This window comes from Falco naumanni, chromosome 6, assembly GCF_017639655.2.
Source record: "Falco naumanni isolate bFalNau1 chromosome 6, bFalNau1.pat, whole genome shotgun sequence".
NCBI classification, from domain to species: Eukaryota; Metazoa; Chordata; class Aves; order Falconiformes; family Falconidae; genus Falco; species Falco naumanni.
Window position 1 is genome coordinate 22,198,074 of NC_054059.1, and position 27,562 is coordinate 22,225,635.

Below are 27,562 nucleotides of genomic sequence, written 5' to 3' on the forward strand. Positions count from 1 at the left end.
CTATGTATTTCAAGATGATACTGAAATGATACAGGTCTGGGAAATTATTTTCACTTTTAGAATCCCCATTGTTCTATGCCTCTGTGGAGAATTGTCTCCCCTTGAGGAGCCTGACTTCTGTTCACACTAATGAGAGTTATGTGACTGTGGCAGCAGTATCATATGTGAGATCATTTGAGATTGTTCTGACTCATGCTTTCTGAATATATGACCATTTTAAGCACTACTGGATTTGCTTAGCTCCTCTTCAGGTTTAACTGCCGTATCACATTCCAGTCTTTGTGTACACAGAGATGTCTGAGCTACGGTTTCTGGAGACAATTGAGAGGAGGGTGGGTAAGAAGTAGCATATTGTGTTTATGGGCCATACTTGCCCCTGTGGCTGGAGCCAGCAAAAGACCTATATAAACCCCAAGCTCCATGGAGGTCCTAGCCTGAGAAGTCAGGTAGGACTCGGCTGTTGCACGCTTGATCCTCTGTCCTCACTAAATACTGCCAGAAGCAGACCAGTTAAAGCAATGTCAGTTCTGCTTTTTGAAAATTCACCCTTGGGTAGTGATTCCCTAAGTCTGCGAGCCTCCGTCTATTGTCCTCCCTCCGAGTTTCTTCCTGGTCCGCCATGCACCTTTGTCATCAAACCTTCAAGGCAAAACAGATATAAAGGAGAACTGCTGACATCTTAGCATAAATTTTGCAAAATACTGCTGCTCTTTGGATCATAGGGTGGGAAAGTTCCCATGGAGAGTAAGCCTGCTCATCGACTAGCCTTTCAGTTTTCAGTAGAACTGGAGATGATGCTAAAAACTAGGCCACCCATTCTAGAAATCATCTCAGTTTTAGCTGTTTGATTTCCCTACTTAACTTGAGTTCCCTGAGGCTCCATTTATAATCAACATACAGGAATAACCATGTCTGGAGGGCAATTTTTCTCACCTATCTTCCACATCTTACCTTAGGATGAGGTGAATCATCATTTGGTATTCCTTGTTTCTCTCCATTAACTGTAAAGTCAGACTGGTACAGCTATAAACGATTAGTTTTTAAACACCTAAATTACATGAGATGAATCATTGTCCCAGTGTAGAAAAAGCTCTGTCCTAAGGAAATCAGGTATGACACAGCTTACATGATACATAATTTGGTGCCTGTCGTGCATTTCTGTAGCCCAGCCAACATGACAAATATTCAGAGGGACTGATTACTTGTGATGCCACTGCTGGCCATCAGGACATGCTGAGATACCTGTGTTTTGCAAGGGGCAATCAGCCAGGAGCAACAACAGTAGAGCGGTGAGCACAGTGAGGTGAGTAGAGGCAGGAGGTGTTTGCTCTGGTCTGTCACAGAAACCTTAGCTAGTTCCTGCCCAGTCGTATACAGTGGACTTCCTTCTGGACATACAAGCCATCCTTTCTGCCTTACAATTACCAGCAATAGTGCTTAATAATAAAATGGGAATACAGTTTGGAACAAAAGGTTTTTATCAGATGTTTCTCTGGTTAAAAAAAAATAAAAACTCCAGATGAAGAAATAGGAAGAGGAAGATTTCTTCATCTTATACACTTTCTGTCTGTTTAATCCACATCAGGCAAAACAGAAGGTTTTCAATTTCTTCTTCCTAGAAGACATCAGACTGTAATGTCTTTAATGCAGAAATGGGCAACAGAGCTGAATGCCGTTATCATGACAGGATCACCAAATGGCATCCTGACCCAGAGAGATGCATCTGCTCAGAGCTTATCAGGGCCCTGCTTTTCCTGGGAGCAGTACTGCATTTCTTTTCTTACTCCCACTGGCTGCTGTAGCAGCCGCATTGCTGCGATTCCCAGCTCTGAGGCTGTCACACAGGACTGGACTACCCTGGTAGCTGGTGCAAATGCACTGTTCCTCAGTAAAATTATCCAGCAGATCACATAAAAATGAATCAGCCCAGGGACTGATTCTTGGCCAGTGAAGCTACAGAATTTCTCATTTAAGGAGGTTAGGAATCATTTCATGAAATCATTATTTCACCCAGATGAAATACTCAATCTGCATCCTATATATAGACCAAGAGGCTTTAAACCTTCCTAGATAACAGGCTCAGTGTAGCACACGCATGCATATGCAGGCTAGCTCTTACAAGTAAGCAGGGTAGAATCCTGCAGGTAGTGTCACCCATGGCAGCATGGAGCTGAACATGGGCCCATGCTCAATTATTTAGCTAACTAATCAGGTGGGCTTTGTGGCCTTTACTTGCTGAGTACGTTACAGTGGGGGCACATGTCCAGCACACCAGGTGGGATTTGTATGCCTACACAGTCTAGATTTGCTACCAGTGTCTATGCAGATGCAAAATTGTTGGTAGGCTATTCTTTTGTGGTTTAGATTGGTACAAAGATGTCTTGGAAAAATAAACATTGCAGTATCAAAATTTTGGAACTGACAGGCGAAACATAGTAGTATTTCTCCTGTGCATACTGGAGTATCAGATACATAGCGGCAGTAACTGATGTCCCTGCAGTACCCAAAGATCTCATTCATGGCCAGAAGCCAAAACATAAAAAAAAAAACAAACCAACAAACAAAAACCCCAAACCCAAACAGAAACGAAAACTTTACTCCTTTTGCTCATCCTGTGTTTGACAGCTGAACACTCCTGTGTGAAATGTTTCTTGGTATTATAACACAATGGCCTCAAGGATTGGTTTGATGCTATTGCTGGCACAGACAAAACACTTCTTGTGTCTCTGCTGAGCAGCCAAAGATGCCTAAAATGCATCTTGTATTTTTGGAACACAAACCCCATACATGCTGTAGGCATGTCACACAGTATACATCGTATACATCTCACGCTGACTCAAGTTGATCTACCTTTGTATATTAGTTTTCATACATCCCTGTAATACACCCAAATAGTAGAAATGAAAGAAAAAGGCTGTCTGCATCAGGAGGATTATTGGCTTGTAGCAGATAGAGTAGTAGCAGTCATAAGGAAAAACAGATCATAAAGATTTCTTCAGTGTTGGGTAACATACTTCTATGTACTGGAGACACTGATACTGTTTTTAATTTAAGAAGAAAAGCCACCCAGCATAACAAAAGAGACTATTAGCACAGACTTTTATCACCCAAAACAACGCTCCGAACAGGTAGAACAGCTTTTAATGAGGTCAAAAGCATTTGATAATGTTAGAAGATAGGGAACACACAGCATTTACTCAGGTGAACAGCTGAGAAAATGAGCACATCATCTCCTAATTTGCTAAAAAAAAATATTAATTAAAACCCAAGGAGTTTGAAAAAGAGAACAAAAACCTACCCTTGCTCTTTACAGTGCTCTGAAATTATTCAGTCAACTTTTCTTCCCAGACATAATCAGCCATGGATTGTCCCACCACCTGTCTTATCAATATGCATCTATGACTGTGGCTTTTGAGCAAAATACCTCATGATCAGTACATTTCTCCCAAAATACTGGTGTATCAATGAAACATTATCATTTATTGGTGCAGGCTATAACCAGCTTTGCTTGTCCGGATGGCAGGGTTTGGGCAGGGAAGAGACTGGCACGTGGATCCCACCTGACACAGCCTCAGGATGTGTCAGTAACATTTGAAGTGCTTTGGAGTTCAGCAGTGTAGATGCAGCTTAACTGATGGTGTCGGTTTCTTGTAATTGGCATTAAGAGTATCACAGACTGGTCCGAACAACATTGCAGAAAAGTTGTTGCACTTACAAATCTTGGCTGAACTAGGGGTAATCCTCCTCTTTAATGCGCAGTCTACTACCCAACTCTCCAGAAAGAAAAAAACAAAACCCAAAAAACAAAACCACAAAACTCTTCAGAAAGGGAACAGTAAAAAAACATTTAGTGTAGGCTGACAGGCATGTTCTGCAACCTGAAACACATACAGAACAAACCAAAAAAGCCCACAGGAAACAACTTTTACAATTTGTTTGGAAGGTGTGAGTTAATACATTTTTTTGTGCCAACATTCAAGGTGATCCTCATACTCAAGGTGAAACCCATAGAATTTCTCTCCCTTGTAGAATAATGGAAAGCAACAATAAAAATCCAGTAACTCTAGCTATACTATATCTGGTTTCTTGAAATTTAAGCCTTTCTCATTATCTGCATTTGGGCATGTAAATATACAGATTTCAGTGGAAATTAGGTACTTCAGTGCTTGAGAAAATTCTGCTGGAGGCTCACCTGAATCTTTTGATGTAAAAATACTCTTTAAATTAGATTTGTAGTGAGTTCTTACAGTGATTTCATCTCCCCCAAGGTGTGTCATTTTAATCCTAGGTATTCTGGCTCATCTTCTAGGCTGGGACACACATTAATGGTAACAGTGATTATCCCTGGAGTATAACAACATGCATAACAGGAGAATTTGTAGTTCTGCTGTCAAGGCCTGTTTTGCTGGAGGAAAAAAAATCTCTTTGAACACCTTTGAAGGTCATGCTGTGAAAGACTGACTGCCTTTACAGTGTGGTTTATGGAGCTTGGCCAAAGCATTTGAAGCGCTTTTGGTCATACACTGACATTGCTGGATTTCAGATGGGAGTCACACAGTAAATCTTCATTTGCCTAGGAACTTTCCAGATCCTTTCATCTGAAGCTGTTTCAGTGTTGCTATTTTGATTCTTTGTTTTAGGAGGTGAAGAGAGTTTCTGGCAGTTTGGTATCTGGGCATGCCTTTAAGAGCAATGCTACAATCAAGTAAGCACAACTATGCGGCAGCAGCAAGTCAACTAATTCTGAAAAATCTTGAGCTAGGTTTCTCAAATCAAATAGCAGATAAATCTAGCAGCGTGCAGGCTGCATGTGTGAGGAAAGAAGGTGTAGATTCTACATACAGCTATAAAACCCCAAAACTGGAAAGGTGAAGGAAGTAAACCAGAACTTTGAGCTGTGATGTGCAAGCAGCTGATGAACCATCGCAGACCAACAATGTGGCTTCTCATATCAACCACCAATACCTGCCTGGCAGGTGTCAAGTCTCTGCTAGTACATATTTCTGTCTCCTAACTGTAAGAGGCTGCTCTCAAGTTCTAGCCTGCTTGGCAACCATCCCATATGAACTAGGTTGTATGGATACATGTTAGGCTACAACAGTATCAAGAAACCAGAGGCAGAGAGCTTGTTTGGCAAGTGGCACCACAGAGTTTACATCCATGTAGTTAACCAGTCCCCAAAATACCCCGCATAAGTGGCCTTGTCAATGCTGCCTGATGAAAGCAGCCCAGGCCAGGCTCAGTCCTAAAGAACCAGCTACTAACTATAACCACAGGTCAGTGCTCATGTTGTTGCCCTGGTCCTGGCCAGTTCACTAGCACAGATGGTTTCAACAGCCACACATTAAGGAGGCGGCGGTTCAAAGAGCTAATCATGGGCTTAGAAAACAGTAATGGCTTTAATCTGTGTGCTTTTACAGAGTCATCATGTGGCTTCAAGTCACGCAAACACTTCCAACTCAGTTTCTTCCTAGCTACGGATGATATTAATCTGCCGCTTTAACGGGACTATTATTATGTGAAGTATTATTACTATAAAGATATGTAAAGCAATCTAAAAATACTGTATCAACTCCATGGAATCGCTCATTGCAATACAGATTAACTCTCACAGAACTCTCCATTATAGTTGCACCTTTTAAACCTCAGATTTTTCTCACACCCAAATGCATTTTACAAAACCAAATTTGTCTTTATGCAGTCAGGAAATTAAGTAGGACAGAAAAGAGAGGAACAGTGAAGTTTAAGCACCAAACCACAGTTCAGGAAACCCTTCACAATGTTCACTCCTCTCTCACAGGGGCAGTAAGTGATTTTCAGCCCTCAGCCTCCCACCCATAAATAATGAGTTGTAAATTCCCATTGGGACAGAATCTGTCTTCAGGTGTGTGAATGTACAGTATCCTGCACTCATGCAATATGATGTTTTAAAGAACCATGTATTAAAGAGATCTGGTATAAAAACAGGAGCAAAAAGGCACGCTTTACTAGCAACCAAACAGTTCTCAATAACTCTTCTTTATTCATAATAGTGCAGGTACACACAGAAGGGCTATTGCCTGAGTCTGATGAATACAGTATTTAAATATAATCATGGGATTCTGTATATATCCTTTAGAGCAGATTAATTAGAACAAATTGCCAGTTAGCAACTGAAAATTAATTTCTTCTGTTAATGCTATTGCTTTGCAATACTCATTTTGAATATTAATGCTTCTCATTGTTATGCATCATGCATGCTGCCCAAGTGCTGATGCATACTTCATGTAGACAGCATAATAAAAATTCTACTGCTTAGACTTATTTGGGTCCATTGACACAGGGGTCGAATTTATTATGAGATACTGCATCATTTTCAGAAATGGTATTTACCGGCATTTTAAATTGGAGAAACTATAAAACTAAAAAAATACGTCTTTGTCACATATCCTATTTTCCTTTTTGTAAGTCCATTAACATATATATATATGTATTATTCGTTATACATGTTACAAATTATAGCCTTTTAGTTAAAATGGCAACCCAAGAAACGTACTACTGATGTTATTTTTTATCAATATTTTTTATTAAAATTTTTTCTCAGTTTATACTTTGAACATAAATACACAAGTTTTATGGCTCATGTTATACAAGACACTACTACGTGTTAGAAAACATAACTAGAATACATCGTAGTGGTTACACCAGCTCCCCTCAATATTTTCTGTAACTTTATTAATCTACAAAAGCAGTATCAGAAAGCAAAATCCAACCTACCTAGCAGCACAGTCTACAACAGCTGTGAAGACTATTTGCCAGCTGTAAGAGAAACTTTGGTTCCTGCCTGTTTTCATAGTAAGGTAATACCAGTTAGCTGCATATCAGAAAACAAACATTGCACCTTGTGCTCAGTTAGTTACTAAAAATCTAGTTCATGACAATGTATATTTTTAAAGACAAACATGCACCTTCTCTTTTGCTTTACAGCTTAGTAAGATAAATAGATACATATTTTCAAAATAGGATAATGTATATGAGAGACCCAGTTCTGCTCTTGCTGAAGTTACTGGCAAAACTCCAGTGTACTTTCAGAAAAGCAGGTTTGTACTTTGTTTCTACTGTTTTGTTGATAAAATCAAAGAAAATTACATTTCAGCTGGAAGATGGAATGAATTTAACTTTAAACTCATGCATTACTGCTAGCAGATCCTGTAATAAGGCCATGCATCGATTTCCAGTTGAATGTGTAGTGGACTCTTCTTACTGCTCCTAGTGATAAAGATCTATGAGAGACTGGACATGATCATCCAGCCCTGAAGGCACAGATGTGGCATCCCATGCCCAAGAAGCATGCAGAATAAAACCTGTGGTCTTTTTACTGCAGTGTGGCAAAGGGATGCTAGATTATATATGCTTTATACACAGAAGAATCTTTGTAACTTGTTTTTCAATATACAACATTAAAATGTACAATGTAGCACTTCCACACAGTGGGCAAAAAGCAGCTCCCAGGGCCATAGCTATGGAAGAGTATAGAAAATGCAACTGGCCTTGATCCCTCAAGCCAGACAAGTCCAGGCAGTAGGGCAGGGAGAAGAGGAAAAGTTTGGGAGAATGTGGCCAGCTGCCTGGCTTAGAGGCACTCTGCTTTGCCTTTTTTTTTTTTTTTTTTTTTTTTTTTTTTTTTTTTTTTTCTTTTTTTCCTTTACCACCAGGACTCATGCCAACACTAAGCCCACACCAGCGCTGACAACACCCAATTAAAATTGTAAGATATCCAGCAAAAGACACAGAATAAAAGCACAAAACAGCAATGAAGACCCTAAGCCTACAGTCCTGCCTGTAACAAGTGTCCTTTTTGACCTATTGGAGTCTGTGCTATTACGGCTCAAGAATCCTGTTCTGATCAGGATGTAGGTTGCAGGCAGAACCTCTAAAAGGGATTGGGGTGCCTAATTGATTTTTGAAATGCCTATGTTGGTGCCACCTAGCAGGCAAAGACTGACCAGACTGGCATTCCCTCTGTTCCATGTACTTTGTGGCAGAGAAGACCTGACATTACTCCTGTGCTCTGTCAAATTTGGTAAGTCAGCCCACCCCCCAGTTTTGGAGTCACCTTGATAGAGTTTTGCCTTTTAGAGCAGGCAGACTGAAAATTTAAGAGAAATCTGCTGCAAAATAAAGAAAATAAATTTCAGCAACATTTAAAAAAGAAAACCACACAACAAACCCTACTGGTGTTTTGAGAAAAAAAATAATCTTTTACATAGAACAAAACAATTCAGTCTCTAGTACTGTTTACCTTGAAATATCATGTGCTGGGAAACAGTGTAGTTATGGTTGATGTTGATTTAAACTAGGAAGATTGAAACAAAACATGATGGAATCAAAGAGTTTGTATTAGAAGTGGCAGAAAAAATTTCAGGGCAAACCACCTCCTTCCTGAGATAATAATGGCACCAAAGTAGCCAGAAGTTTTACTTGATCCTAGTCAATGTATACATCTGACAAACACTGTGTTCAGATATATTTAATTTTTATTTTACTGAACTGAGGGACAGCATCAGACTTCTTAACATACTCAACTGAAACTTAATCATCCTAATTTATCTGTATCTTTCAGTCTATTGACAAGGGAAAACGATGTTCCCAGTGACTCCATTCAACATGTTTTCTGTATTAAACATATTTTGACTGAAGGATGTGTCTCATCACCATTTTTGGCAATGTCTTTCTGAGCTCAAGACTTTGTCTTGTATTTCCCATGTGCAGAGACTAGCGCAAAAGTCAATTTCAGTAGGAATCCCAAATTCAAAGTCTCCTTTGGAAATACATTGATTCATTAAGAAACGATGATTAGGTCACTGTTTAAATTCAGGCTTCTAACACTACCAAAGCAACCACTTGCCTGACAGCGTGAATGAAGCTGTGCACGCTATTTTCATAACATCCACTTATGTGACCATGCTTTGCTGAAACTCTGGGTGAAAAGAGGTGACTGCCACTCAGGTATGACCATATCTCTGTTGTTGCTGCTGTGCTGTGACATTATTTGATAGGTGTTTGCCTGAGGACATAGGACAAAGCAATTGGCATGGGACCTATACCCATAGTGATTACCTGCACTTCTTATAGATATTCAAAAGTTAGTATAATTCCTCCCAATTAAGGATTCAATTAATAATGTAATTACTAATTTACTAGATGCACATACCTCCTTAAAAATGGCATAGTCCATGTCCAGTTTTGACACTGAGTTGCCAGGGGCAGAATGTGCTAGCAGCACTACAACACACAGCTGTCCTGTATCTGTATTTTCTATTTGCCCTAAGCCATAGCATCCTTAGAACTTTATCTGTATAACGAAAGCAAGTCACAGACACATTGCACCTACCAAGAAAATTAATGTGCTTTTTGTACTGCAACTTTTTTAATAACACTGAGCATTAGAAATAATAATAATAAAAATCTATTTCCTATGTTGAGATAAACAATCAATTAATATAACTGCTTTTGTCCAGACCAAACTCTGGCTTGTGGAATGATGTTACAAACTATTATAGTCATTACCAAATTAATAATAGCTTGCATTAGACTATTTATTGTTTAAAAATTTGCTAATTTGTTAAGATCTACAGTCCATGCAATATGTCATTTTGGAAAAAGAAACAACAGCTGATTTACATAAGCACAAACCAGCATTAGAAATGGCATGTGTTCCTTGCCTTCCCTAAGTGCTATAGGACATAATTCTGATATTTATAAATGTGAATATAAATAAGGTAGAGATTCTAAAACTGTTTAAAAGTGTCTAACAGATCTTTTTTGTTCTATATATCAAGGAAACTACCAACAGCTAAATGTCTTCCAATATCCTAGCACTGCAGAATATTCTAAGTATGTGAAGACTGTCTTGCAACCCTTAATCCTGTGATTAAAGCGTACTGAAACTGCTCCCAGGTGTATAAAGTCTATCCATTTGGGTCCTAAGATGGCATTTGTGGTAAAAGGATATCAGACTTTTTTTAATAGCAGAAACTGTCTTGGATTTAGTTCAGTTAGATATTTAATAGTGGGATTTGCCAGACCATCACTGAAGACACTAGTTCATCTTGTCGCTGCTGCTTGGTCTTCTTGTTCAGTCTTCTGTGTCCTTGGCCACCAGAAATGACCAACACTGAACTTGCTTTCATTTTCTTGGATCTCTGTCTTTTACTTTTAAATGAGATATTTTGATCCTTCAAAAGCTCATAAATGTTACTGTCCTCAGGCCTGTGTTCTAGGGAACTTGATCCATGAGATAAGGTAAGGGATCCAGAAGATGAGGACAGGTCACTTCTTTGTGCAATGGATCCTGCTGAACCTCCCAGCCAAACTGCAGCGTCATGGGTGTTACCAAGAGAAGAGCCTGGTCTTTCATTGTGCAAAATATTCTTTTGGTCATCGTCTTTAGGTTCTGAGCCAGGAGGCAGGCTGTTCCTCAATTTGTTTCTGTTCTTCTTGTTTACAGAAGTAGCCATTACAAGAAACCTGACTGGACCATTGTGTGCATGATAGGACACCATTCCTCTTCCTGGAGGCAGAAGAAAAAGACAATTAAAGAACATTACTTATTTAACCAAAGTGTTCCACTGTAATTAGTCCATGAAATTTGCTCAGAAAAGTTTAACTCTTAAAACTCTATTACATGCATCCAGTCTTTCACCTTCTGTGTACACAATTTACAGAAAAAGTGTACAAAAAAATAATCTCTTGTACCACAAATGATTTAGGACTGCACTAATAAATAAGATGAAACATAGGATTATGAATTTTAGTTGACTGACTTCTGTGCTCTGTTCTCACAACAGCGTGAGTACAGAAATGCTGCTAACTTCTTTTTGTTGACATTGACACCACAAATGTAACTCTGAGTTTTCTCCAGTAATCCACAAACAAAATACGTGGTTTTCAGTTAATCCTATTGCACCTTTGTACCTCTCCAGAACAACAGAAGAACATCTGTTTCATTGTAACAGACCCCTTCACACTGTACAGCAGGAACTAAAACTCATCCTCCAGAACAGTTGTCTAGTTACCATGGCAGATTCATAAGGAAATGACTGAACAATATTTTTTCTTCCTTTTTTTTTAAAAAAAAGTATCTAAACAGTGGGATGTTGGCAGTACAAGAAGAATTACACAATGCAAATCATCAGAATGTGTGAAAAACAAATTGCATATGGCCAAATTCAGAAGCTATAACAATATCAGTATATGTGCGTTCTACAACAAAAAAGACTAAAAAATGTAGGATTCTACAAAATCATCTGCAACAGGGAAAAGAACTAGGCTAATCAAGGGGGGAAACCCACAACCCTACAAATCACACTATCCATCCCTAACGCATTCCAGGTTAGAAGAAAACATACTCTGCTTTTAGAGAAAGTGTAATGACATAAAGATGAGTTACCACTTTGGAAGCACAACTGGAAAAAGTCACATTTTTTTCAGTTCAAATGCCAAATATGGTATCAGAGACTATAAAAATAGATCTCTAAATGTAATGTTGCTAGATCTGTGAAATCTGACAAATCTTGACCAAAACCAAATGCAAGAATATAGAGATGATATAAACCACAATAATCAAGACAGAAAATGGAATAATAAAATGAGATATAATTTGATTCTGCCGCTATGCATTTGTGTTACCTTGTATTGCATTTATTTTCACCTAACACAGGTTCCACATTTTTAAGAAACATTTATCCTGTGCCATACTGGATTACTGCTATATTTTGCTGAACACAGGATTTTGTTTTCAGTTTGTGAAGTTACATAAGCTTTATTTTTTTTTTCCCCCTGAAGCAAGTTGCAAACAGCATGCCTCAAAATCTGCCAGCTTCCCTCCACAGAGCAGAAGCTCAAGAAGAATTCTGAACTCAAAACTTTGGGGCAACCCCCGTACCTAAACTCACTTTTAGAATCTTCCCTCTGCTCATAGCTTAAACATTTGCAGAGAGATACAGCAGCATTTATGCATTTGTATTTCAAATAGGGTAATATGAAAATAACTCAATAAATACATCTCTCCAAAATGCAAAAATCTTGGTCGTTGTGAAAAAAATGAAATATATACTCTTGTATATTCCAAGTCTCCTGTTTGGGAAGAAAGGACACAACACAAATTTACTGAGTAGCCAGTCAGACAACATACTGAACTTTCAGTTTCTACATCCCTAAACTTACTGCATCTATTTTCCCCAAATCGGGAAGAAAGATTGCTTGCATTCTCTTCTCATCCCCATATATCTGACTGTACTCTGAGAGGATTAATGCCTATCCTATTCTTATGCCCTAAAGAAAAGCAGTTGTCCTGGCTTAAACAACTGAGACAAAACTAGACAATGTCTGGTTATACTGTAAAGCTCAGGAAGAACTACAAATACAATTTCATCGCAAAGCTCTTTTATTATATCTAAACAATACACATAATTTGGCAGGTCCACTTAAGCTACTGACAGAAGATAAATGAAATCTTCACTATAACACCAATGTAGTTGATCCGTTTGAGGAATTTCACTCACCAGTTACTTTGGGAATCCCCTGCAAGCGTGGCACTGGTAATGCTACTATTATACCCAGGTTTGTTCCAACCAGCAATAAACCATGGCACACCAGGAGGCTAGTCACAGAAACACGCTGCTGCCCTGCAAAGTTTAGGAAGTGCTCCATTACTTGAGTGATGATTTTTACCTAGATTAAAGTAACTTCAGGTAAACACAATCAGCTGTACTGTCTCGTTCTGCAAAGCACTCATCACAAAGGCAAATATTTTGCTGGACTGTGGTATTAAACTTTACATACATGACAATTTAAATCCTGTTAAACTTCTCAAACATTCTGTCCTAAATATCTAAACAGCAGTATCTAAAAGCAGACATGGATTATCTTTACAAATATGCTTTTATAAATAGACTGTGATTGTATATTCTCAACAATAAACCTGAAAGGCATTTAACTTCACAGTACTCAATAATATATTGCCATAACACATTATACTCAAGACTCAAACCTGTTCGTGATTACTTTTTTCTCCTAGTTTTTATTCTGTGAAATTGTATATGAAGTGCTGTGTCCCCCTGTTTGTGTTTGGGTGTCATCCCCCCCTGCCCCCCCCCCCCCCCCCCCCGTACAAGAATGACATTGGCACATTGAAAGTTCAAGGGAAGGCAACCAAGACTTATCAGGAGAGTGACGCACATAGCGTACAAAGAGAGGTTAACAAGCGCTGTCTGCACCTATCTCAGGAGGGCGCATAGAAGACAGTCAGACTCTATTCAGAAGTGCTCAGTGATAGGATAAGACACAACATCAAATTTGGAACATGGGAAATTTGGATTTTAAGTAGGGAAAGGCTTCTTCATCATAAGAGTGGTCAAACACTGCAATGGGTTGCTCAGTGAGGTTGTGAAATCTCCATCCTGTCCAAAGATATTAAAAATTTGGCTGGACAAGTCCTTGAACAACCATGTCTAATCAGGCATGCTGCAAGAAGGATGGGCAAGATAACCTCCAGAGTAATTTCCAACTAAAATTTTTCTGTGATTTTCTACATTATTTATGGGATTGCTAATTTTCTAATAAAAACAAAGTAGTTTTTGCTTGCAATGCTTACTAATTATGTTTGATTCAGTTCAGATGGATTTTCAAAATGGCCTTGACAAGTTTCCCAAATGGAAACTATGGCCTGCCCAGACTTTTGCCATGGCCCAAGTTTATGTGGAAGAGCATTTAAACTCTGCCGGAATCTTCCAGGTTCAAAATCTACATGTACTTGAATTAATCATGCAACAGAACAGTCATTCCCATCTTCATCACAGCTCTCAAGTTGTTAATCACTTCATTGCTAAGTAGGGAATTTGGATTCCATGCCTCTTGTAACTTGGATGAACCTGCATGTTCCACACTTTGGAAAAGGACCTTAATTATGATGTATCACAAATGAATGCATTTTCCATCTTGTCTGTTGAAGCTCAGCCAATTTACATCCACAAATATATGAATCACAGACCCAGTGGGAAAGCAGAGAAGGAGCAGCTTGACTGTAGCCCAAAGCACTCAAGTGGAAAGCAGGAGGTGGACCACAGTTTAAGTCTTTCCTCGCAGAACTTGACAAAAACAAAGTATTAACCCAGCAATGGTGTGTTGTAAAAGGCACGCGCGTAGGGCCAGATCTGGAATACCAGCTCTGTCTACCCAAAACCACATTCTAAAATACCCTAAAGGCCCAATGATTAGGTCACTCTTAGCAGGTGTAACAAGCATGACTAAGTTGAAGAAGTTCTATCTACTTATGCAGATCCTTCAGACACCCCTATGTTATTTTCCATACTGCATCATCCCTCCTCAGCTAAATAAGCATGGATGGTCTATGCCTATAGAGAAATTCCAAGCCTTCTGGAACTTGGAGTTTGCTTTTTTGATTTTTTTTGTTGTTGTTGTTGTTTGGTTTGTTTTAGTGAGTGTTTTTGGTGGACTTTTTTGCTTGTTTTGGTTTGGAGTTGGGTTGGGGGAGGGAGGTTGTTGGTTGTTGGGGTGGTTGTGGTTTGTTTTTTTTGGGGGGAAGGGGAAATGTATTAATGGGATTATTTTATTTTCCAAAACAAAGCACATAAAGGCACTCCTTCAGCACAAAAGAATTTCACATAGTGATGACCAAACAACTCTGTGTATTGGAGTTTTCAAAAACCAGTATTTGAATTCTGTGATTTTGAGCTCAAGTTTGCTCAAGTTACATATGACAAGCGAGTCCTCTCCCACAGCCAGTTCCACAGCAAGTGCAAGGTAACTGTAGGTCAGCTTAACCTCACTCCATTTCACTTACAGCTTCTTTTACACACTGCAAACAGAAATGCTTCAGTACAATTTTTAAACTCACAATTATCAAAACCTCCAATTGTACTGTTGCCTCTCAAACACCTTGCAGAAGAAAGTGCTCACATTTTTAAACAAGAGATCTTTAACACTTTTTAAAGCATTTAAAATGTAAAATAATATGCATGATTTCATATTCCAAACCTGAAGCAACTTCTAACCAGTAATTTTCACCAGGGAACACTGGTAATACGCATTACAGTTTCCATAGGTGAAAACAACAAATTATCAGCCAGCAACTTAGAATCTTCAACACTGAGCACAACCTTAAGTATAAACCATCTACAGTAACATCAAAAGAAAAGCACTTGCTTTGAAATCTTGGAAAAGCAGGAAACATCTGCTTCTGAAAATATACTTTGAAATAGCATATAACAATTAAAAAGAAAAAATATAGATTAAAAACTTATTAAAATACCAATTTGAAACAAGGTTTGAAATAATACTTTTCTTTGTTATTTTGTGCCTTTTTATTTTGATATATTTCAAATTCAAAGAAAAGGAAAAAAAAGTAAAACCAATTTTTCAGAATGCATTATGCAGTAGCACAGAAATAAACAAGTTAAGAAGGGAAAATGATAACCATAAATGCCAAAACCAATCAAATACTCCTGTCTTTAAATGACAACGTTTAGATCACTGTCCCAATGCAGACAGAACCTGTAAAATGATCTGACCAAGATCCTGACTTTACAAAGAACTGAAGCCAAAAATTAAGCATCTTCTGCCCTATGTTCATGTTTCTCAGGTCTGAATTACACCATCACCAGACCCAGGTAAATCCCCATGTGTTCCCACATAGATCTTCTGAAGTCAACCCTAGGTAGGTACAAGGGCAGACCGGTACATATCCTCTGACATGATGCCATGCTGTTCTTAATACATAAAAAGTAACCCCACTGTACAGATCTACTGGACTGACCTAATCCCCAATCTTTTTATCATTTCCTAGCAGTAAAATCATAAACCAGCTGCATTTTATGGTGTGGCACTTGGTGGAGTGGGGACAAAGGAAGGCTGTAAGCCTCAAAGTATAGTTTGTTTTCCACAGAAAGGAAATTACACTTTTTTTCTTTGCTCTTCTCATCTGTTTCCAGGAAACACACATGCCATTAAAGGATATAGGGATATAAACAGAATACAGCAACTTAAGCAGAAATCACCTCTTTGTTAAGCAGGTAACCTGTCATCATCCACATGAACAATGAATTTACATGTATCGGGGTCAGAGTAATCTCTTTAAAAGGACAAACTCTTTTAGAGTTTTAGAGCTGAAAGGAAAAACTTGTTTAAGAATGTTCTTGAATAATAAATTATTGAATGTGACTGAAAAACAAGTGGACTGTCTATTCATATACAGTAAGATTCTATTTTTTCTTTTTTTGGTGAAAGCTGTGATAAAGGCTGATGAAAAGCTGCCTTTGTTGACATTTCAACTACAGATCACAAACAGTGAGCATAAACTTGCTCTACAAATGAAGTACTTAGCACTAGTGAAGTGTGCATATTTGTCTTCACATGTTAATAGATTTTTCCCCCCTGCTGCTCAATGTGCCCTCTGTTCAGCTAACCTCTGTTCCGAGCTGTGCTTAGGCCACTTAAAAGCGATCCAGCTGTACTGTGGTATACTAGATAGTGACATAGTTACCTGAACCTATAACAATGGTGATGCTCTTCCTCTCAACCATTCACTTCTGTTTTCACATGGCACTTGTGCTTTCTTGGTGTTTGCTTATAGAACTCAAGCTTGTTATACATTATTAGGAAGTATCGCTGCTGACATATGAAATAAAGGTACTGTGGACCATTCTGGACTAAACCTCTATTCCACAGTTGCCTCCATGACCCTGGTTTAATTTCCAGTCCTGCATTTTTACGCACAAACTTCCCATAACTCCAGCAAGCAAAAGCCCTCCCAACACCATTCTTCATAAGCAGACTGCCACAGATTTCAAAAGTTATGTCCAGCAGATAGAAGATTCTGCCAGACACATTCTGCTTTTGTACATTACTAAACTTTGCCAAATCTAAGGACAATCACCTCCTGTGTCATTTCCCTTAAACTTCATTCTTCTGTGATTCTGTTCTGCTTGCTGTACTGCAGGGATGTCTTCCTCAAAGCAAAGGAGGCACATCCTTTACAACAAGGAGAGCAGGTACTGATATTTAAAGCCGTCTTCTCCTAAGAACAAAATTGGGAAAATTTAATGCTATAAGAACTGGTTACTAAGATTATGAGAGCCTCTTCCTCAGCTCCATCTTAATTAGTTACTACAACTATCCTTTAAATACAGCACTGTAACTCACAGTAACTATTCCTGACAGCGACAGTAAAGTTTTCTTCTACTTCTACTGTATAACAACAAAATAAGTTCATTAACTTCATGGAGTTGCATTCCGCTCATTTACATTGCTTTAAACAAAGACAAAGACGACATCTCCAGGTAGCCAGCCTATCAGGCCAATACTGCATACTGTTCTTTCTCCTAAAATCTTGGCAGAAGAGTCCAGCTTCTTTGAAGTTATATCAGATCCTTGCCTTTTTAATCTCTCTTCATAAGACTTTTAGCAATATTTTTACACAAATATCTTCCCTCTCACTTCAATACCAGTTGAATTTTTACTTGTCTGTTATTTTTATATACTGAAGTGCTCCTATTCCTGTTCAGAAAACAAACACAGCTGTTCTCTTTAACACTAGAAGTCCTAAAAATGCTCAGTAAAGGCATATACATATTTTGTAAATACACAGCTATTTCACTCCTTTTCTGTTTCACTCTTTTTTTCTTTTTTAATCTCAGTATATACTACACAGAGCTTGACTTATTCTTTGGTTGCTTTTACTTCTAAAAGGTCCTCACTGCTGCTTTATTATGTAAACCTCCTACTCCTCTTTTAGCCTTTGTTGTTGCAGCATTATTGGAATCATATAAACAGGCCCAAGAGCTGTTGCTAAATAATTGAAATTCATTTAATTTTTAGAATGGATTCTCCCTTGGAACATTTGCTGCAATAATGTTCTACTCCTTAAATAAATTTCCACTTCCATTCACCGGCGTGCTTTTTGTGAAAACACTGAGAAAAAAAGAACTAAAATGGGTAAGAATGACAACAAGGAGATATAATTAGCTAGAACTCTTTTACAAAAAAAATAATTATGTTACATCAGTTTTATTACCATGGCAATGAACACTAAAGCTAAATTTTGGAAGATTTATATATATTTTCTGCATATAAAAGGGAGGCCGTTACTTCCCCTTTTCCCCACTGCTATAAACAGCAGCACATATTAAAAGTTAATCTTCTTTTTACAACTGGTCTTGATTTATTTGTATAACTATGATGAATTCAATTAAATGACCTATTTAAAGGCAGGCCGTTTTTGCTGCTGTTCAGTGTTGGAGCTACAGTCAAACATCACATGTTAAAAACGCCCTGTCTAGAACGTGATATAAATGGAGACAATTTAAAATAGACTTTTATTGCAAAGCTAATACCATCTGAAAGAAAACATGATAAGAAGACTGAGACTGACGTGAAACATGTTTGATGCGAGATTTATACCCAAGTCTTGTAAGAATATGAACATAACATCAGTGCAGGAAGAACTGGTTTCTGCTAGAAACCAAGCAATAAAGCTGGTGCACACATTGCCCATGAAAACTGCAGAAGCTCAGACTACTGCAGTCTATAAACAGGGAGAGACAGAAATAATTGTTGGCCCCTTGTGGACACCTCATGCTCAGCCATGCCAGTATCCCTTTTCTGTCTGCCTCTTCTCCTAGCACTGCCACAGCTCCCACCTGATGTACTTGCTGATGCGGAGGTCCTAACCACTCACTCACAAAACTGATACAGGCCAATGACAACTGTCTGTGACAGTGATGATCTGCAGATGATTGAAGACCTGTCTTAAAACACTTAAAGATCTGTTAAACGCTATCCTAACAACCACAGGTTCCTTCTTTATTTATAATACTAACTTTTTTATAGGACTAACCTTCTAATTTGACAAATTAAAACTCCCATGAGCAAAACACTGGTCATACTCTGAAATGGCAATGTGTGAGTTTCAGCTGAGTCCACTGGGACGACTGTTGTAACTAAAATTAAGCAAGCGTTTTTTGGTCTGGATCCTAGACTAAGTGCCTCCATCACGTACTTTGATACTAAGTTCCAGAGCAAATCCTAAACTCTGCAAAGCAAACCCATTTTCATAGCAGACTGCATTGTCCTACTGCCTCACAGTCACACACACACGCAAAAGGCTAAATAGAAGAATCCACCTGCTTATCTATATAATTACATTTACAAACTCTAAGGAGGAGAGCTGCTACTCAACCAGTTTGCTACACAGGATGTTCTTCTGGGCAGGCAACAGACTGTGATTAACTAAAGCAAATAGTTATGAGACAGTTATCAGACTCAAAGTCCAAGACAGATCTGATTCTGGCCTAATCTGTAACACTCTGGAGAACGATAGTGACAAAGACAAAAGAGAAATGTTATTATATGATGTGATTCAGCTACCTGGCAACATGTTGTGAACAGGTGTGGCAATGTTAATATCCTGGAGGTGTTTCAGTGTCTCAGTGTGGAACAGGCGAAGTGTAGATCCAGACGTGAAGGCAATCCAGATTCCCACTCCAGCAACTGCCATGTGGGAGATTACCATCCCTTCCTCTTGATGGGCTTCAAAATGGCTCTGTAAGAAAAACAAGGACTCTGTGGGGAGATGCAACCAAACATCATCCAACCTTCCTTATCAGCTCTTCACTGGAGGCACTGCATCTGTCCTCCATGTGAAGGACAAAGCTAGCTTTTTCTTTCCTCTTCTTCCTTTGCTCAGGATATGTGCCTCTGCATACGATGTTTTGATTTTCCTGTTACATTTTTATTTTTTTTAATACACCATCATTAGTATGGAAGGACTCTCAGCTCTTGAGCCAAAGTTCTACCTGATGATAGAGTCACAGTAACTTACATATTGTGTTTATTAAAAATATTGCATGGCAGGGGTTGATAACATGCTGATAACATGAGCAGGGACTCATAACAGCTCAGACTTAAAAGGATTTTGTATTTCTTTATTCATACTCCTTTGAGAAAACTACCACAGATGAGGTTCCTGGGGGTGAGCAGATTTTTTCCTATTATGTTACTTTTATCTACAGCAGAATTCCTCTTTAAATGATAAAAAATATTTTTCTTCTGTTCTGTTAGGAGATATTTTCAGAATAATGATAACAGTCGAGGAAAAAATCATCTTTAGAAAGTAGGGCGTTTATGAACATAAATACACAAGTATTTGCTCAACTACACACACAACAATGTAAACCTTAATACTGTGGCTTGTTTTTCAATGTAGACACTTCTGAATTTCACAAACATTAGCTCTTTTGTTTTGCTGTCCTTCAAAATATTGATGCTTCCCATTAGAAAGGCCAAAATCCTCCTTCTGAAGATGAGTAATACAAGACATTGAGGATAGACCTTTTTCCTTGATCTAAGCCTTCACAGTTACAACTTCTGCAAGGCTCCAGGAAGGCCAGAACCTCTCTACAGGCCCCTGTTAACATGCGAGATAAAGCTGTAGTAAAGTTCTTTAATCATTAACAAGAAGTAGGGATATTTTTTTTCCAGTTATGTCCTGAAGTTAAACACAGCCTTCTAATGTTGTGCCAGCTATTATTAAATACAGAGAGCTATTCTGATATACAGAAAAATTCCTTGCCTAAATAAATGACGAACTGTTCCTTGTATACAAATTTCTCTGAGGGATATGGAAGGAAATATCTGCTCTAATATTCACACTACATATTATATACTCTTAATTACCTATGCAGACAAAATGCAAAAGTACCCCCTTTCTTCTTGGAAAAGTACACTTACATTTTCCGTGCATTACAGTTATGAGTTATGTTTTGGTCATTTTCCATCAAAATCTAAATTACATATTTATCAGGATAAGCTCTTAGCTTAAGACAGTTATGTTTTGAATTTATTAGGGTTATAGATATAATACTCAAATTGTCCATCTAAATTCACAAACAGGCTAAGATCAGAGATAAAGAATACAAGTTTAAGCTTTCACAAAGTGTAACTTTTGATATTATACTTAGTAGGCACTTAATTTTCTTTTCATACTTTAATACCCCATTAATTAGTAATTTCCACTGAGACACTGGCTGTTTAAAGATAAGGGGATTTTTTTTCTTTTCATTTGTTAACACTATTCTTGAAATTTTCAGTTTTAAGTAAATTAACAGAGAAGTTTCTCTTCAACTATTAGACAGTGGGTTCAGTTTTTGAGTGTTACTGTGGTACCTTTTGACTCTTCAAGCACCACCACTGCAGAATGCAAGGTAAGCGCCTCTGGCAGGCACATTTATGTTCACTGTTTTCTTCAAGCAACCTCTATTCATTCTTTACTAAATAATACACACAATTTGAAAATCATACGATTTATTCAACAGAAGAATTCATCCATGAACAACATCTTTCAAAGGCAGAAACAGCTCTTATGACTAAATTTCTTGTTATTCTTATCATGTAAGTTTCATTGCAAAAAGGATTTTAAAATATTAACTCAGTTTACAGACTCATACATCCTATACTGACAACCACCTGACCTCTGAAAACTTCTCAAGGACAGATCCAGCGTTGCTGAAGTGAACCTGACCAGCAACTTGCACTGTTTGAAATTAGAAGAATGAAGCAGGTCATAAGAAATGGAATTTCTCTGGAGTGGTCTGACCACAGCTAACAATTCTTTTGGTGCCACTGTAAACAACTTGTACATGCATTTTTGTCACATTCCGTTTTCACCAGCCAACTCATTATACTCCCACTCTGTCCTGCCATTCGTACAGCTGTCTGCTGAAATACATAAACACATTTAAAGTAAAACTGTAACACTGTCAACACCATAAGGAGCACGTAAAAAGAACTATTCTTCTCATTCAAAGGGTCTCCTAACATGGAACAGGAACATACCCCAAACCTGTACATTCTTTCACAAATGTGTAGGGTTTTGTACAGAGGATAGCTTTGACATCTGTTTCAATTACAAGTCTATCTGAAAGCCAACAGCTGGTCTTTTTCCTTAGTTGTTTTCTTCTCATAGCAAGTACTGATAAAAAGGGACAAAAATGTCTTATTCCCTTAAACAAACAAACAAACCCACCCCAAAAATGCCCTTCATTTTACTTTTCTCTTTTAGTTTTCATACCTACATTCCTCTCTATTCAGAGCCCAGCTTTTTTCCCCGGAGGCTCTCTCATTCAAACTCTAGCGACAGGAGAGCTGCAGAACACACTCTGGATGCCGCAGCCCGCCTGCCCACCCCAACATAGCTCACTGCTGTCTCAGCAGCGCGGGGCATAACTGGAGTCTTTCTCTGAGGGCGTGCACACTTGCACCAAACAGCTGCGCCAAGCACTGAACCACAATTTCTCAAGATTCATGAGAGGTGCATAATGGGTATCATTGTCCACAAGGTAAAATAAATGACTTCTATTACTTTAAAGAAGTTAAGAGTACTCAGGCAACATACGTTCATGTATAGGGATTTTCATTTGGTTTTTTTTATTCAGCTGAACATTTCAGAGTAACTCTGGTATAGTTAGTCAAGTTTTAAAAACAAGGGAAAACAAACCAAGATGGAATGTCATACAATTGGTGAATTTATTCTTAAATACACTTGGCATTTACTGCCTTTACAGAGCATAAGGTTCTACAGGTATAGAGATCACTATGGGATCAAGGTCTATAACCAACAGAAATACAAGTCTTGGATCTAGGGTCAAGACTCAGGACAAATTTCTTCTTCAGAGGAAGAGTATCAGAGTATGTAATTAACGTATAACAGCAGTCAATGCATTTATCATGTCTCCTGCCAAGGACGTTGAGGCACTGTGCCAGTTTGGGGCACTGTGCCAATATAAGACATTTCCTAAAACATTCTATTACAGTAACATATCATTAAAACAAGTGAATTGAATCTTATCCGTATCAGAGGGGAAAATAAAGAGGCAGGAAAATGGAATAACATCCAAACCCAATATACAGAATACCACATCTCCTCATTTACTGATAATTATTTTAAAAAAAGCTCAAATAAGAATCTTAAAGCAAGGAGGCATGGAATGAGATTGTTTTCAAAGATAACGTACTTTGCACTTAGCAAATACAGGGACAGTTAACGATGAGTTACCTATGAAGCAGGGAGTGCCTCACCAAGGACAAAGTTTACAAAATGGTCTTGAATAAGCTCATGGGCTTGTACAAATATGGCCTTAAAAAACAGTCAGGTGTCTTTGTAGGTAACATACGTGACACAGAGCATAGAATATGCATGCATGATAGTAGAAAGCAATGAACAAACAAGCAGCTGTAATTTGAAGTATATGGAGATATAAAGGAGTTCAGCAAAGAGGGAAGAACAACAAACAACTGAGCCCTGTGAAACACTTGGATTCCTGTTGACAGAGCAAAGATGAATATTATGCAAAATATTTTGGGTCAAACCATTACTACTAACTCTCAACAAGAGAGGGCAGAGAAGGAGAGCAAACATTTCCTTGCTGCTGTTTCCTTTCATACAGTAAAGCTTCTGCTCTGCACAGTAAAAGGTAGCTCAGATGTATTCAGCTGCTGATATTGTTAAAATATTCCTTATAGACAGAGTCTAAATTGCCTCATGTATAATATAATACTGAAACAATATTGCCAATGAACAAGGTATGCACATCATAGCAGATCACTTTTGGAAATATAAATACAGGAAGTTATCAAAACAAGCCAGGTAACCGAGCAAGTAACAGCAGTGAAAACGTTAGTGAGCTGTTTAGTCCGGTGAGAGGAAGAGAACAGGATCAGTACTTGTGTACATCTTAGTACCAGCAAGGAGGCAACAGAAAAATAATTATTTGTTCACAGTTTTATGAGGAAGATGACATGCTACGGCATGGATATTTCTGTGGAATAAAAAAGATGACCCTCAGGCCAATCATACAGAAAATCATCATGCTCTAGAATAAAATTATCCATGTCAAGAAAACATTATTCAGCCCATACACACCATTTCGGTTGCACGATTTCTTATACGTTGTTTGCTGCAGCATTCATTGCCTGTATATTAATTATAGCTATAAAAGCCAGTGGATCTGAGCTCTGAATACAATTGATGGGTTAGTTTACAAAGCGCTCTGGAAATGAAAAGAAACCTTCTGAGATGCTTTGTAGGAAAACTTGTAGTAACAGCTGAAAAATGAACTACGATGTCTGAGAGATATTGACAGAATATTTGTTATTTTGTCTCTGAACTCCTGTTTTCAATATGCAATCGGTTATATTACACTGTATTTTGATAAAAGTAAGCTTTACACATTCTTTAATCCTCAAAGCTTGTCTAACTGCTATTGTTCTCCTGTGTCAAAACAGCACAGCATAGCCCAAACTGCAGCCATACCACCTGATACAGGAAGAGCTTTGTGGTAGAATTAGACCAGAATTGCCAAACTTATTTACAGAGACCTGGCTGTATGTAAGCAGCGTCACACAGGAACAGCGTGGCTGTGAGCTCTTACTGTTGCTAAGTATTTCTTAGTAAGAATCAGAGAGATTCTTCATCAAAGTCTGTAGAACAGTAACCATGTGTCCCAAAGTCTACTCTGCCCCTCAGTGATACTAACAAAAGTCCATTTCAAGCACCTATTCAAATCACCCTTCCAAAATCTTTCCCTCATCATACCATTTAAACTATCAACAAAACAAGCCTTAAAGAAAAACAAAGTAGGAAAATGCATGATCTGAGCATAAAGAAATCACCCAGAAAGAACAGATAAAGACAGAAGAAATTAGGATGTTAGCTATTTCCCTGCAAACCCATGACAATGACTCACAGAATCAATTGTACCAAATAGACGATTGTTGGGAGAAAACACGTTCATCAATGAAACAAAAAAGCAACAAAGCAGCACACAAAGGAGGAGGCTGTGAGCTCATCACGACTCCTGTTTGAAAGAACTTCATGGCTGTAAACATCATGCAACTCCGTGTAACTGTATTGAAGGCTGAAGGAGAGGCTTAGTTCCTAATGTTTCATCAACTCCAAACTTTAGACCACTAAGGCATTCTTTTGGTAGAGGCTGCCGTTTTGACAGAAATGAGTGCTTAATGTTTTCTGGAAAAATGTGGTCACAAATATAAGCTTGAATCCTTAATGCTCTTCTCTCCTTACAGAAAGTCTGACTCTTGTATCATTATTCACTGGAAAATGTCCTTATACAACGCAAATTTTTGTAGGCCACTCAGAAGCAAAACTCTGAAGAAACATCCTATGAAATCATCACAAGTAACATCTAACTATATAGAAGCAGTCTCTTAATTAAACCTTCTTCTGGAATTAACAGGCAATTCCTATAGGCACCCATATCTCTGCTGCCTTTCCTCAGATCTCATTTTTAAGTAAACCTTTTGCCCCAAATATTCTACAAGTTCCAAGCACTTTATGGAAACCTGGAGAAAATGGAAGTAAACTGAAATCTAGTGAGACATCAGCGGAGAATTTCAAACTGCAGGGAGTGGAATTTAACAGAACTGAAACAATACTTCATGAAAAGCTTCCTGAAACATGAAGCTTCTCAAACAGATTTCAATGTTTGAAATTTCACCACTTATACCCTGTAGCATAGTATGTGAGCAATGCTTTTAAAAGCGTTTACCTCTATGGAATGTGTCACAGTGCTGATTATAAAAATTTGTCCACCACATGCAGCCCAAATGGTCTCCTCCATCACAAGCAGACTTCTAACAGGCAGAACCCCCAGTTTAACTATCTTCTGAGGTTCAGTGTTCCACGTTCCATCTTCAATAAAAAAGAAGAAAGGTTATATACAACAAAATGGTAATATTTGTTTTAAAACAGTTTTGAGAACACTATCGCTCAAGCCTACTGCTAGAATCTCTGCAAGCTGCCACTTCAAGCTATGCTGTGATTTACGTATGTTTAATTTTAGCTTCCAGGCTAAGTTTGTAAAGGTAATATGCAACATTAAGGGGAAAAACAAAAACCAAACACTCATGTGTTTGTTAAATGAACAAATTTTATCTGGATTAATTGAGACACAAGGAATTCTACATTACTGTTCTAATACATCTTCCTTCCTTTCCAGAGGAAATGCACTCAGAAAGCCATGGCTGATATAATTTTCTCCAACACAGAAGGAGCTCACAACTGACCTATTTCAAGATGAATCAACTTCCAACTAGGACAGAATCATCTTTCATGTGAAAAGTAGTCAGCAAAATTTTTATTGGGTTCTAATGGGCTCAGATGACTCTTAAGAGCACATTGATGGAATGGACTTCCTGCTACTAGATGCTTCATTTAAGGAGGAATATTTTTTAAATGAAATTAAAACTTAATTTTGTGCCATATCTTCGGTTTTCCTACTTTTTCCCCTAACTATAATCCACAGTGTTTTCTGTGGACTGCATTTAGCAGATCCATGTTACATTATGCATGTGTATGGTGGCACAATCAATTATTCAGAGACCTTCTAAATAAAAACTGTACACCGCCACTTAGAGCTCTGGTCACTTTCACTTGCCATCTCTTTGAAACAAGGATTAGCAGATTATTTCTCCAAATTTAAGAGCTAGCAACATGGGGTTCTTCAAACAGTTGTAGCTGTGTATTTTATACACGCAATTTGACATACTAAATATGTCAATAATGATTTTAATACTTTTATATTAGTTAATTTCTATTGTAAGCACTCATTGAACATAAAGTCTCAAAGACCACATTCCTATTCATTATGCTTTAGTAATAATATCAAAACTAGTTAAAGTAACTCTTTTTACATTGATATAAAATATGTCAAAAAGGCCTCATTCTGTCACTTTAAAGCCTTATTCCTGCAAAAGCTGCAGAAAAGTTGTCTACTGACACTGGTTTCAACTCTGTGAACACTTAAATTGTTGTTGATGGAGATCAAGGTAACCATATATTTAGGCAAGCACTTAATTACACCTTTTTCATTCCACCTCCATAAGAAGTGCATCTTTTATTACATGTGTAGGAGAAGGGGTACAAGGTTGCCTGCTTCACAATAATGGCAGTGACAACAACAATGAGAAGCCTCGGCTGGGGAGTGCTTCTCATCCCTTCTGCCATCTGCATGACACAGCCTTCGCTGAGTCATGCTCAGGATGTGGCTCTCTTCCAAAAGCATCTTTGTAAAAATGACATTTAGTTTTAGCCCATCAAAATAATTTTCATTATTTTAGTTTTCAAGTGAGAAGAGTATTTCCAGTTATTAGCCTGCAAACTCTCCCAGCACTATCAAAGTCACTCCATGTTCTTTGTGACTCATATGTACCATCAGTAATACACAAACTTTTGGAAAACTTTTCATTTGCTAGCAACTGCATTATCCTCAAATTAAATTCTGAAGTGAAGGCCGCCCATACCCTGCAAGTGCTTAACCACTGTAGGTAGCTCGGTGCAAAGCCTTCAGAGATCAGAGCTGCACATGTGTGCACATCCTGACTTTGTTGTGTAAGTTATGCTGACTGCAGAAGCCAAACCAGCATCCATATGTAGCACCCTTGTGTTTCCTCTTTAGGGATAAACCCAGCATAATTCTAGTATATTCTT

At 38.1% G+C, this 27,562-nt stretch overlaps 1 protein-coding gene across 4 annotated transcripts in view; it reads right to left on the bottom strand.

Moving 5' to 3' along the window:
• Positions 1 to 7,604: 7,604 nt before the first annotated feature.
• ARHGEF10 (Rho guanine nucleotide exchange factor 10) overlaps positions 7,605 to 27,562 on the bottom strand; it is a 116,198-nt gene continuing 96,240 nt past the window's right edge. For all 4 annotated transcript variants that reach the window (XM_040598489.1, XM_040598490.1, XM_040598492.1 and 1 more), the window contains 4 exons: positions 25,623 to 25,765; positions 19,426 to 19,600; positions 12,546 to 12,668; positions 7,605 to 10,552 (listed from right to left, as the gene is read on the bottom strand). In XM_040598489.1, coding sequence (XP_040454423.1) covers positions 10,038 to 10,552; positions 12,546 to 12,668; positions 19,426 to 19,600; positions 25,623 to 25,765 — 956 coding nt within the window. In that variant the 3' untranslated portion in view covers positions 7,605 to 10,037. The remainder of the gene's footprint in view (positions 10,553 to 12,545; positions 12,669 to 19,425; positions 19,601 to 25,622; positions 25,766 to 27,562) is intronic.